This window comes from Theropithecus gelada, chromosome 1 (assembly GCF_003255815.1).
Source record: "Theropithecus gelada isolate Dixy chromosome 1, Tgel_1.0, whole genome shotgun sequence".
Lineage (NCBI taxonomy): Eukaryota > Metazoa > Chordata > Mammalia > Primates > Cercopithecidae > Theropithecus > Theropithecus gelada.
Genome location: NC_037668.1, coordinates 32,327,056 through 32,340,291, shown reverse-complemented (window position 1 = coordinate 32,340,291; position 13,236 = coordinate 32,327,056). Strand labels below are relative to the sequence as shown.

The following is a 13,236-nucleotide window of genomic DNA, read 5'->3' as shown; positions in this document are numbered from 1 at the left end:
GGCGCATTCGTGACTGATCAACAGCACAGTACACTCTGAGGCGGGAGGGTAGAAAGTGCTGGAGTGCGCGCCCAGGCCCTGGCTGCCGCAGCTCCCAGGCTGTCGCGAGCCTTCAGCGAGCCAGTGCGCACGGAAGGCTGCCCAGAGCTCCTGGTCAGCGCTCGCAGTTCGAGGTGGAACGTGTGTGTGCCCTGCGCTAGCCCCAGTTCTCGGAGGTGCCCCCAGCGCGTGTGGAGGGGGCGATGAACGGACCCGCAATCTGGAGGAGGCTGCGGGAAGGAGGCGCGGAGTCCAGGGGTCAGGGTTACCTTCGGGCAGGAGAACAGATCCCTCTGCTCGGAGGTGAGGAAGACACACGAGGCGGGGTGCACGCAGGCGAGGAGAGTGAGGTGGGGGGAGAATGAGTTCAGGGTACATCTGTTTCCTTCAGTCAAGGAGTGGGGATGGAGCGAAGTGCTGGTAAAGATGGACAGTTTAGAATCGCCGGAATGAGAAACGGACAGAGAGAGCTGATCAGGAAAGGGCATGGGGATCTCTGAGCAGCTGCGAGACCCCAGGGAAGTTTGCAGTGGCGCCTCCCACGCGGCATCTGGGGCAAGGGGAGAAACCAATGCTGGGCTGGTCTAGACGGAGGAGTTTGCTGGTTAGCAGTGGTCAAAGACCAGGGAGAAAAGGGAGGCCAGGATCCTCGAGGGAGTGTTTACCCAAGAATGGTGGAGTGCAGGGATTCTGCCCCACTTGCCAGCAGACAGGCCAGCCTGCCAGAGTTGCGTGGGCGCTGGCAGAAACACGCAATACCCCCGAGTCAGAGAGGAAAGACTACAACGGGAAATGGGCGACGCTGATGTGCCCAGACACATGTTGCACCACAGTGGGTGCGCTACAAAACGGCACCCTGGAGCTTGTGGACCAATGTGGTCTTTGTCCCAGAGGGAGGCTGTCTCCCGGGCAAGGGTGCCCACTGCAAGCACAGGCCTGAGAAATGGCCCAGAAAAGAGTGGTCAGGGCAATGTGTTCTTGGCACGCCCAGCAAGACCGGCCAGAGGGACTTACAGACGAGTGTGTCTCCCAGCTATCTCCCCAGTGGGGACCTTGAGGTCCAAGTGTCCAGTCTGGTTAGAAATGGCCGCAGATCCAACAGGCGCTGGTGAGTGGGAGAATACCCCTGAGGGAGGAAGAACAGAGGTGAGGAGGGAGCTGAGTGAATGTAGATGAGAAATACCTGGACACTGCAAGCTGTGGTCAGTGATGAGCAACTAGAACCAGAGGTTCCAGAGAGAGGGAGTGAGAAAGAGGGAGAGGAAGGGAGAAAGAGAGGGAGAGAGAATGGGGGTGAGAGTGAGGGAGAATGAGGGAGAGTTCTGAATGGACGCCAAGGATGGAGCTGTGGTCCTGGAACCAGATGCCCAGGGAGTGGGATGAAGAACCCTGGGCATGGGAGCCCAGGGCCAGTCACACTGGCTGGGGCCGAGGCTGCAGGCTGCTGGTGGGAGCTGGCAGGACAATGAGGATTATGGACCAGGTGGCTGAGCCTTCTGTGGATATGGGGAGTGACTTGGATGTCTATACATAAATTCCAGAAATGACAGGAGGGATAGATGATGGAGGGACTGTGTTTTAGACAATAAACACATTTCAGTCAGTGTGGATGAGTTTCCTGGGCTTCTGTCACAATGCACCACAATGCATCACAAACTGGTTTGTTTTAAAAACAACAGAAATGTGTTTCCTCATAGCTCTGGAGGCCAGAAGTCCAAAAATCAAGGGGTGGCCAGGGCCATGCTCCCTCTGCAGCCCTGAGGGTTGAGGCATGCCTTACTCTGCCAATGTCTTGTGTTGCCAGCCATGCTTGGCATCCTGGGCTTGCTCATGCACTGCTGCCATCCCTGCCTCCATCTTCATATGACCTTCTCCCGGTGGGTCTCTTCTGCAAGATCCCTATTGGATTAGGGACCACCCTAGTGACCTCATCTTTAGTTGATCATCAGCATCTTTGACCAAATAAGGTCACTGTGTTTGTTTGTTTTCACACTGCTATTCATGTGAAGAACTTACCTGAGGCTGGGTAATTTATAAAGAAAAGAGGTTTCATTGACTCACAGTTACACATGACTGGAAAGACCTCAGGAAACTTACAATCATGGCGGAAGGCAAAGGGGAAGCAAGGCACGTCTTACATGGCGGCGGGGGTAGCAGGATGTGCCACACTTAAACCATCAGATCTCGTGAGAATTATGACAAGAACAGCATGGGGGAATCGCTCGCCTGCTCCAATCACCTCCCCCCAGGCCCCTCCCTCGACATGTGGGGATTACAATTCGAGATGAGATTTGGGTGGGGACACAGCCAAACCATATCATATTCTACTCCTGGCCCCTCCTAAATCTCATGTCCTTTTTACATTTCAAAACCAATCATGCCTTCCCAATAGTCCCCCAAAGTCTTATTACAGCATTAAAAGTCCACAGTCCAAAGTCTCATCTGAGACAAAGTCCCTTCTGCCTATGAACCTGTAAAATCAAAAACAAGTTAGTTACTTCCAAGATACAATGGAGGTACTGGCACTGGGTAAATGATCCCATTCCAAAAGGAAGAACTTGGCCGAAACAAAGGGGCTAAAGGCCCCATGCAAGTCCAGAATCCAGTGGGGCAGTCATTAAATCTTAAAGCTCCAAAATAATTTCCTTTGACTGCATGTCTCACATCCAGGGCCACACTGATGCAAGGGGTGGGCTTCCAAGGCCTCGGGAAGCTCTGTCCGAGTGCCTGTGGCTTTTCCAGGCGCAGGGTGCAAGCTGTTGATCTACCATTCTGGGGTCTGGAGGACAGTGTCCCCCTTCTCACAGCTCCACCAGTCAGTGTCCCAGTGGGAACTCTGTGGGGGCTCCCACCCCACATTTCCCCTCTACATTGCCCTAGCAGAGGTTCTCCATGAGAGAGGGCTCTGCCCCTGCAGCAGACTTCAGCCTGGACATCCAGGCGTTTCCATACATCCTCTGAAATCTAAGCAGAGGCTCCCAAAGTTCAACTCTTGTCTTCTGCACACATACAGGCTCCGCCTGGGCTGTACCTTGACCCCTTTTGACCCTGACTGGAGCTGATTTGGCCTCCAAGGCCTCTGGGCCTGTAATGGGAGGGTCTGCTGTGATGCTGTCTGAAATGCGTTGGAGACACTTCTATAGCTCATGGCTTGAATTTCTCCCCAGAAAATGGGTTTTCTACCACATAGGATGTAAATTTTCCAAACTTTTATGTACTGCTTTGCTTTTAAACCTAAGTTCCAATTTCAGATCATCTCCTTGTGAATGCACATGACTGTACGCTTTCAGAAAAAGCCAGCTCACATCTCGAATGCTTTGCCGCTTAGAAATTTCTCCTGCCAGGTACCCTAAATCATCTGTCTCAAATTCAAAGTTCCACAGATCTCTAGGGCAGGGACAAAATGCTCCTAGTCTCTTTGCTAAAGCATAGCTTTGCTCCAGCTCCCGGTAATTTCCTCATCTTCATCTGAGACCACATCAGCCTGGACATTGTCCATATCACTATTAGCATTTTGGTCAGTACCATTCAACAAGTCTCGAGGAAGTTCCAAACTTTCCCACATCTTCCTGTCTTCTGAGCCCTCCAAACTGTTTCAACCTCTGCCCATTACCCAGTTCCAAAGTCACTTCCACATTTTCAGGTATCTTTGTATCAGTGCCCCACCCTCCTGGTACTAATTTTCTGTATTAGTCCATTTTCACACTGCTCTAAAGAACTACCTGAGACTGGGTCATTTATAAAGGAAAGAGGTTCCATTGACTCACAGTTACACCTGGCTGGGGAGACCTCAGGAAACTTACAGTCATGGTGGAAAACGAAGGGGAAGCAAGGTACGTCTTACATGGCGGCAGGGGTGGGGGACAGGAAGTGCCACACATTTAAACCATCAGATCTCCTGAGAACTCACTATCACAAGAACAGCAAGAGAGAAATATGCCCCCATGATCCAATCTCTTCCCACCAGGCCCTCGACACGTGGGGAATTACAATTTGAGATGAGATTGGGGTGGGGGCATAGAGCCAAACCATACCCGTCATATTCACAGGCACTGGGGTTAAGACGGGACTGTGCCTTTCTGGGGGACACACGTAATGATGTGTCACACATGTGCATGATGGAACATCCAGCCAGATGACTGCTCTCTCCACACACACTGGTGGTGGGGCAGGGAAGATGGTTTGTGATTGGGGTCTGGCTGTGAGGTCCTGGGAGGGGAGCCCCTGAGTTTGTCTATTTCTTGGGGCTTTGAAGAAGCTATTTCCATTTCTGTCAGCAGGTGGCAGCATCAACCATGCGAGGCCTTCCAATCAGAGGGCACGGCTTTGTGCTGGGTGTGTATTCAAGCTCTAGATGAAATCATTATTTATCTTCCTGCCCCTGGAAATCTCAGCTGGGAAGTGTGGGTTCTTATCTTAATTTCCATATGTTATGGTTTTGCATTTTACAAAATCAGTGGGTCCTGCCTTTGCCCTCATTCTCTGATGGATGTGGGAGTCAGGGGGCCACGTGCCAAAGGGCAGCCCAAGGGTGGGGTCCTCTAGGTGCCTGCACCAGCTCCCCCAGGCTGGAGGTCAGTGCGCAGCCTGGAGGCTCTTCCTGCATGCAGGGTCCTTGGCTTCCAGAGACAGCTGTGCTTTGGGGGATGCACTTTGGGCTGAGGAATGTTTCTCAGCCTCTCCCTTCTCCATGGAGCCAGGGCTGGGGCTTGGCGGGTCCCAGGGCTGCGTGCGAGGGTCCGGAGCGCTTGGGGCAATCATGAGCGCTCAGGTGGTGTCTTGCAGACACGGCCCTTACTCTTTGGCAAGTCATGACAGAAGCAGAAGCAACTTCCACAAATAAATGCCTCTCCACGCAGGGGGGGAAGGGGCCTTTCGGATGGGTTTGAGGATCAGGAGCAGGCTGCGGGGGAGTAGCAGGGGTGTCATTCTCGTGCAGTTCTCAAAGGCTGAGTCGCGTGGATGGTCATTTCCTCCATCCCTGCACCCCAGCAGGAAGACGGTTTTGCGCTGCTTCCCACCTGCCCCTCGCCGTGTGGGGCCCAGGGTCCCCAGGTGTTCTCTCCGCCGTGGATCCAGTGGGAAGGCCTGGTCTCGAGGGCTGGGCTTCCTTTGGGTGAGCGGGACCCAGGAGGAGGCTGGAGACTTCAGGTTAACTTGGGGGCCAGAAGGTCTTAAACAGAATGTTGCTGGGGACGGGGTGTCGGTTCTGGTTCTGGTCAGTGTGGCAGGCAGGGTGGGGCCCACACCACTCTGACCCTGAGAAATGCACAAAGCCTGCTGGACAGCAGAGCGCCCTACCTTCCAGGCTCGGACTAGATGGGGACGGCGCCAGGGTGACGGGGGAGTCTCTGTTCCTGTGTGTAGGTGCCGCTAAGGCGGCCAGGGCCAGGGGTCTGCAGGGCGTCGCTGCCCCAGGGCCGGGAAGGGCAGCATCCTCTGTGGAGGCCCTTCTCCTCTCTGAGTTGGGGGCTCCCCAGGGACAGGGCCTGAGGCGCCTCACTCAGGAGTTTCCTGCAGTGCTGTAACAAGTGACCGAGGACTGGGCTGGCCTGTCTCTCTCCCAGCTTCTGGCAACTCCAGCAACCCCTGGTTCCCCTTGGCTTGTGGACACATCACCTCAGTCTCTGCCCCTGGCTTCACGCTGCGCTCTCCTTGTGGCTCTGTCTGAAACCTCCCTCTGCTTTCTCTTACAAGGACACCTGTCTGAGGATTTAGAGCCTGCCTGGAAAATCCAAGACGCCCTCATCTGGAGATCCTTTACTTGATTATATCTGCAAACGCCTTTTTTCTTTCCCAGTTTAATTTATTTTTTCTTCAACTTTTGTTTTAAGTTCAGGGGTCCGTGTGCAGGATGCGCAGGCTTGTGACGCAGGTAAATGTGTGCCATGGTAGTTTGCTGCAGAGGTCAGCCGTCACCTGGTTATTAAGCCCAGCATCCATTAGCTCTTCTTCCTGATGCTCTCCCTCCTCACTGCCCCTCCACAGGCCCCAGCGAGTGCTGTTCCCCACATGCGTCCATGTGTTCTCATCATTCAGCTCCCACTCATAAGCGAGAACGTGGGGCAAACACCCTTTTTTCAAATAAGGTCACATGCACAGGAGCCAGTGGCAGGGGAGGATGTGGGCCGATGTCTTCGGAGGCACTAGGCTGTGTCCTGAGCTGCTAGCAAGGTGACAGGAGTGGGTGCGGTTCTCCATCTGAGTGTCAGCGCCTGGTCTGAAACACCTTCACATTTCCAGACCTAGCTCCATCCTGATGCTGCCCCCAGCGTTGGAGGGAGGGATGGCAGAAGCTGGGGGAGGGTGCGGGGCGGGCGTGGGCATTTGGGGGGGCCTGCATGGCACAGCCCAGGCCTGTGTGTCTGGGGTTGGAGGGTTGGAGGGTTGGAGGGAGGGACGGCGGGAGCGGGGCGTAGAGGGGGAAGCCTGCACGCTGACCCCCAGGCCTATGTGTCTGGACACCGTCTAGTCCTCAGAACAGCAGCTGTGCTTCTGGTACCATGGTTCAAACGCTGAGCAGGAACCGGAACCGGAACCGGAACCGGAGGCTGCCTCTCTGCTGTCTCCACTGTAACCCAGGAGGACACAGGCACAGAACCAGGAAGGCAGGCAGCCCGGCCACGCAGCAGTTGGGAAAGGGGGGGTTCTGACCGGGCCATCTGCTCCGGGATTCCCGTTCTCCCCCACCACACTTGGGGCCACATCACGCAGCCCACGTTAGGTATGCCACAGATTGGCCTTTTCATTTTACTTTCTCTTTTGGGGCAAATTCAGAGGCTCAGAAATGAACTTCAGGGTTGGCGACCCTAAGGCTGGCCATAAACTCAGTTACGTATTTGGTGCAGGGTTTCTGGTGCGATCCTTTGCTATCTGGAGAGCCTCCCACCCTCTCTCTCATCCCCGTCTCTGGCCATCGCCTGCACGTGCTGGATTGTGCTGGATTTTGTGGTGGTCCTCTCACACGGGGGGTGCTGGCAGAGACCGGCGCAGTGCGGGGCTGTCGTTGGTGTTGACGTGAGGACTGGTGTAGGCGCCTTGCATCTGAAGGTCAGAAAACGCCTTTAGCATCAATGACTTTGCTCTCTCTCCTGTCAGGAGAATTGTCTGTGAAAATTCAGAAACGATGCTGGATTATTTTCTTGGACTGACAGAAATGTTCGTTCAGGGAGCTTTCGGGGATGTTTTGCATTTCTCTCTGTGGGACTCTCAGCTCTGGAAGGATTAAAGTCAGGCTGCGCGGAAGGAGCATGCGGCCACCAGCCCGCGGACCGGTCACGGGGAGCAGTTTGCTTTGGAAATTAGCGCCTCGAGTTATCCACCGAGCTGGTGGTTTGATTCTTCTTTCTCCCTATGTTATTTCTCCTCCATCCAAAGATTGTTTTTATTATTTCCAGCAGAGAATGAGACGAAAACATTGAAAGGTAGTGTCTTTTAGTAATGCTTTTCAGGCAAGCTAGAGGAATTCTTTACCAGATTTAAAAATGGAAGAAATGGAAGCATATCCACCCCTCGTGTCTGTTGGGGAGAGGCTCTGAGCCAAGCCCAATTTCCACCCAGGAGTGTAACCCAGGAGTGGTGGCCTGGGTGCCCCACCAGGCCTGAGGTGTTCGAGGCCAGGTGGGATAAAGAGGGCTGAGGCCCCTGGATAAGGCGGTGGGTGGGGAGGCTGGGGCCAGGTGGGTGGGGCCCACACCCAGGCTTCCACGCCAGGTGCCGCGGCTCAGGGCCCTCTTGCAGGCTCAGGTGAGGGCATCTACATTTGGGATCTAATATAGACCTCCATTCGGCCTGCTTCCCACCCGGTGCCTTCCCAAGAACACGCAGGGTTGTAATGATCCATTGGGTCTGTACCTCCTAAGTAGAGTTAGCAAACCTAGCAGTGGAATTGGGATGTTTGGCTACGATTTCCTGAAAGAGTTTTAGGATGGAACTTGTTCTGGGAGCTGAGGCCTGAGCTGCAGCTGTAACCCAACAGGTCTCTGAAGCCATGGGAAGCCCCCACTTGGAAAGAGGACTAGAGGGAGGCCAGTGGGTCCAGCCACGGGACCAGTGGGTTCTAATACCTGTGTTCCGCACCAGGGGGCAGTGCCCCACAACAGTCTCTGCAGCTGCCCTTTCTCTCCTTCGCCTCCTTGGGGGTCAGAAAGTGCACCCCCTGCTGCAGTCCCTGCCCTTCCCAAAGTGTGATGACTCTGAAAATGTCCATTTTTCTCCATGCATACATTTAAGGCAATTGCAATGAGAAGTCCAAAGCAACTTTGAAGGGACAGGGCAAAGTGATTCCAAAATTCATTTGGAAGAATGACGGATGGGAATTACCAGTATAATTTTCAGGGGAAAGATGAGAGTAGGGGGGAGGTATTGGCTGTGCCATCGTTTAGACGTGTTCCCAATAAGCTGTCATGAGAATCAACATGGCGGGCCCTTCTGTCTCGTGCTGGGCACGCAGGGCAAGGAGGTAAAACAGTCTGGGGCTGAGCTAAGACCCAGTGGAAATACCCAGAGACAGAGTCTGTTTATGATGAGTTCAGGATGAAGAAGCTGCGTCACATCAGTGGAAGGAGCTGGGCTGGCTGATGGTACCTGAACCATTGGCTAACCAGGGAGATTCCTCCTTCACAGCGGACAGCAGAATAAATGCCGAGGGAAATACATAAATAAGTGCAACAGAAGCAACAAAAAAGAACAAACATTAGTGAACCTTCTAAGCTTAGTGCTTACTTCTAAGCAATGGAGGGAACTGCAGAGAAAAAATTACATGCATCTTAGTACATGAAATTCGAAGCTCATATAGTCTGACAACCTCAGTAACCATATTAAAACCAAAACTACAGACTGGGAAAATGTTTGCAGTAACTGTCCCACAGACTGTCACTTTATTATGAAAATGGACAAAGATCATTCTTGGAGAATATTTACTGTGCTCTGCGTAGTTTATATTTTGCTACAAAAGAAACCTTGTCTACCATGAGTTAAATCTGCATATAGAAGTATATTAAACACACATGCCAGGCTGATGCCTTTTTTCATATATCAAGTCTAGGCACCCTCTTTGGCGTTCGGCTGTATTGTGGGCAGGAAGACACACTTTGGGACTGATGCGGTCACATGTCTGAGTGACACCCATGCCCTCCAGTAACAGGCTGGGCAGAAGACCTGGGCTTAGGGTGGAGGGGGTGAGATGTAAGGGCACAGACAGCCCCGGGGGCCTGCCTGTCAGAGAAGTGAGCTCCCTTCTGTGCCTGAGAATGAGGGCTCTGTCTAGGGACAAGTGAGCAAGCACAGTGGGGGAAGACCACAGACCGCCCCAGTGGATTGCCCCCATCACCCTGAAAAAGCTAGGCATGGCCTGGGAGGGCGCAGCAGGTGTCCTGGTCACAGGGATTTCCAGCAGGAAGGACATGTCCCCTTCCTGCCTGCCTCCCGACCTGGGGCCTGCCCAGGACTCTTCCCTGCCCCCCCACCCGCCCCCACCACTCAGCGCAGTGCTTGGGACAGGGGAGTGCACATCAGCAGTGCCTGGGACAGAGGAGTGCGTGGCGGCAGTGTCTGGGACAGGGGAGTGTATAGCGGCAGGGTTCTGTGGGGCCAGCAGAGGTCATGCTTCAGGGTCCTAGAAATGCACACATGAGGTTGAGTATTTTTGTAAAATAACTTACTTTCGTATGATTTTACTTCCAGAGGGCCCCTCATTTTATACATTTCAGGCTGCTCAAAACCTGAACCCTCCCCTGCCTGGAGACCTGCTTTTGAACCCACAGGATCCATCCAAATTCTTTCCTTCTTCCTCTGATAAACTGGAGAATGTTCTCAAACAGTGAGTCATCCTCCTCCACCCCCGTCCCAGGGCTGGCTGGAATTCAGCAGAGAAGCTGGTGAACTTTTTCAAGGTGTTAATTCATTCACTCGACACACACTTGTTGACCACCTGTGTATGCCAAGCCAGCTCTCAAAGAGCAGCGATCAGATGTAAAGATGGGGGAGTCATTCCACAGCTCTCAGGGCCGGGGAGACACTCACGGGTTTGCACCTACACCCGAGGACAGGGGCCCAGCGCAGAAATGGCGCACTGGGGAGGTTGTCTTGGGTGCAGGCTCTTGGGAGACAAGGAGGAAAGCAGCCCCAAACCCAGGCTTGGGGCAGCCCCTGCAGCTGAGATCCCGGGAAGGGTGGTCAGTGGGTGTGGGTGAGGGGCAGAATCGAGAGCCCGGTAGGACAGACTAGGGCAGCGTTTGGAGCATCAGCAACAAGGCACCAGCTGGTAGTTGGGGTTTCAGCAGACAGTGAACTAACTCACCTCTTGGGGACTCCCGGCTATTTTGTGCCTGTCAATGTTTGTTGTTGTTGTTGTTGTTTATAAGTAGCAGATTAAAGGGTTAGGCGAAGGTCCCCAGAGCCAGACACCTGTGTTCAGTTCCTGCATCTGCAGTTCACAAGCTGGGTGATTTGGGGTGCTCCCCCTCCTGTGACCTCGGTCTCCCCTTCTGTAAAGCTGGGGTGACAGTGAGGCTGGCCAGACGGCCACCCACCCCCAGAGGACTGTAGCCTCCAGATGGTGTGGAGGCACAGACAGCCTGTGTGCGTTGGGGGTACTGTTGTCCCTCTTATCGGGACAGTCGGGGTGCTCCCTTCCCAAGGCCCTCCCAGCCAGGGCTCCCTCCAGTGCTCCCTATTAGAAGTTCCTCCCCCCGACCACACGAAGCCTTGGAGGGGGAAGGTTCCAAGGAAAAGGGCCTGGCCAGGCTTCAATGGCTGAGCTGATGGCCAGCGCACCTCTCTAGCAGAGACCAGCAGGGCTGGCTCTTTGTGTGGCTAATGAGGGGGCCACATCTGGCCCCCATCTGGTCCCACCCAGATTGCACCTCCCTCCACTATTCAAAAAGACTCTCCTGAGTGATAGCTCTGACCCCGGAGACTCCATCTCCAGCCCTGAGACTACCTGGTCCTGGTCCCTGGAGTCAGTCAATTTCAAACCAAAACCAGGTTTCAAAGGAGACAGGTGAATCTTGCTTCACAGAAGCCTCACCCTAGACAGTGCCTCTGTGCCCATGGGCATCCTAGAAATTAGCACCTCCTCCGGTCTGCGGCTGCTGGGATCCCACGCCCACCCACACCAGGCCACCGCCTCCTCCGGTCTGTGGCTGCTGGGACCCCACGCCCACCCACACNCACCAGGCCACCGCCTCCTCCGGTCTGTGGCTGCTGGGACCCCACGCCCACCCACACCAGGCCACTGTCCAAGAACACGCAGCACAGAAAGAGGAACGGGGATGCCCAGAAGGTGGCTGGGAACCAACAATGCAGGTCCCCGAAGCAGGGGTGTCCAGGGTGCAGGCGGGCTGCAGAGGTTGGCCACGCCCTCCTCAAGCCCTTCCCCGACCCCTGCCCTGCGGGAAGCGGGTGAGGTGTCAGGGCGAAGGTGGACGGAGCATCCACGGGCAGGACAAGCCCAGGCTGGCTTCCCCGTGGGACTTGAGAAGTGAGGGAGGCTGAGGGCTGTCTGCTGAGGTCGAGGTCTGGGGTCCGGGACCCCAGAGAGCTGCCTTTGCGGGGTGTGGCCCCCTGGCGCCTGGCCCCTCCTGGATTGGTCACTGGAGTCGGTTAGGACTTGGACTTTCCGCATGAGACGAGCAAGGAGCGCAAAGGGGCTGCGCCAGCCCCGCGGGGGTCTGGGGCGGGACTCTGGGAAGGCTGTGGGCGGGGCCGGGACCGGAGAAGGGAGGGGATAGGGGCGGGGCTGGAAGCAGGAGCCTGGGCTGGGGTGAGGGATCCGGGCAAGTCCAGGGGCCGTGCCGGGGGCGGGGTGCTGGTGGGGTTGGAGAGGGGGAGGGGAAGGGGCGGCGCCGAGGGCGCACGGGGCGGGGGAGCTGGGGGCGGGGTCGGGACTGGGGTCCGCGCTGGGGGCGGGCCGGGGGCGTGGCGGCCTTCCAGGCTCTGGGCCCGGGGCACCGTGCTCACCGCGCTGGGGCGAGTGTCTGCAGGGTGGACCCGGCGACCAGGTCTCCGCATTGCCGCTTCGGGCGCGGGCGGGAAGCCGGGCGCTCCGCACCTGCAGCGACTTTGGGCTCCGCGGATCCGGCGCGGGCACCTGTGGCTGCGTCCTATGGCGCACGTGGAGGCGGAGGCTCCGGGGAGCCGCCGGAGCCGCCTGTGAGCCGGGAGCGGAGGAGGCACCGGCGCGCACGATGTCGTTCCTTGAAGAGGCGAGCGCAGCGGGGCGCACGGTGGCCCTGGCGCTGGTGCTGCTGCTGCTCCCCGCCGTGCCCGTGGGCGCCAGCGTTCCTCCGCGGCCCCTGATCCCGCTGCAGCCCAGCATGTGAGTAGCAGGAGCTGGGAAGGCTCGGAGGGTCGTCCAGAGACCGCGGGGCTCGCGGTGGACCGAGCTCCGAGGCTTTGTCCCTGGGGCTCCAGAACAATGGGCTGTTTGCGTTAACTGGGGAGGAGGTGGCTGCGACCCAGGGCTCCTGGGTCGAGTCTGGAGCCCTTCCGTGGCAGGGCCCCTCGCCGTGTCCCCTCCTCCTCTCCCACTCTCCCCTTCTTTTGCTCGGTGATGTGGGTCCTGCAGGCTCAGGCAGATACTGTACTTGGAAAGCGGTGAGGAATCTGGGCCCCTTTCCGGGCAGGGTCTGGCCCCAGAGCCCGGCTGGGAGAAGGCAGAGAGGAAGCCGCCTGTTCGCGTTTCCCTCCAAAGCTTGTCTCCTGGGGTCTGGGGGCCTTCGCAGGGGCGAGCTGTGCCCAGACGGGGGAGCTGAATGGAGTTGGTCTGTGTGTTAAACACGTGTGCTTTGGGCTGTTGAAGAAGGAATTTAGTGCCAGAATGGGCAGGAAGAGAGGGTCAGGGAGCCAGCCGAGATGAATTTAATTTTGAAAGATGATTCCCTAACGGGCTGTTTAGCGGTCTCTCTTGAACTGCAAATCAATCCTTGTGTTGGCCTCAAAGGAAAACTGGTGCTGCAGTGGAGAAGGAGGAGGAGGAGGGGAGTCGCTGGCGCCGCCACCCAGCACTCCCTGGCCTTGCTGGGCAGGGGCGGTGGGCGAGGGCCAGGCCCAGGTGAAGGCTTCCTGTCCGACAGTCTCTCCCTCCAGGGACCACAGAGGGGCTCTCAGGCTGTTCCTGTCCAGCACTCCCCCGCAGGGCCTGGTGCTCGAGGGCCTGCCACAAACCTGGCCGTGCAGGACTGAGCTGCAACTGGC

At 56.3% G+C, this 13,236-nt stretch overlaps 1 protein-coding gene and 1 pseudogene across 1 annotated transcript in view; both read left to right on the top strand.

Moving 5' to 3' along the window:
• The first annotated feature begins 610 nt into the window (after positions 1-610).
• LOC112622440 lies at positions 611-12,196 on the top strand (annotated as a pseudogene).
• Positions 12,009-13,236, top strand: part of MEGF6 (multiple EGF like domains 6) — a 121,185-nt gene continuing 119,957 nt past the window's right edge. Inside the window, exon 1 of the mRNA XM_025362444.1 lies at positions 12,009-12,358. Within this exon, the coding sequence (XP_025218229.1) occupies positions 12,228-12,358 (131 nt within the window). The 5' untranslated portion in view covers positions 12,009-12,227. The remainder of the gene's footprint in view (positions 12,359-13,236) is intronic.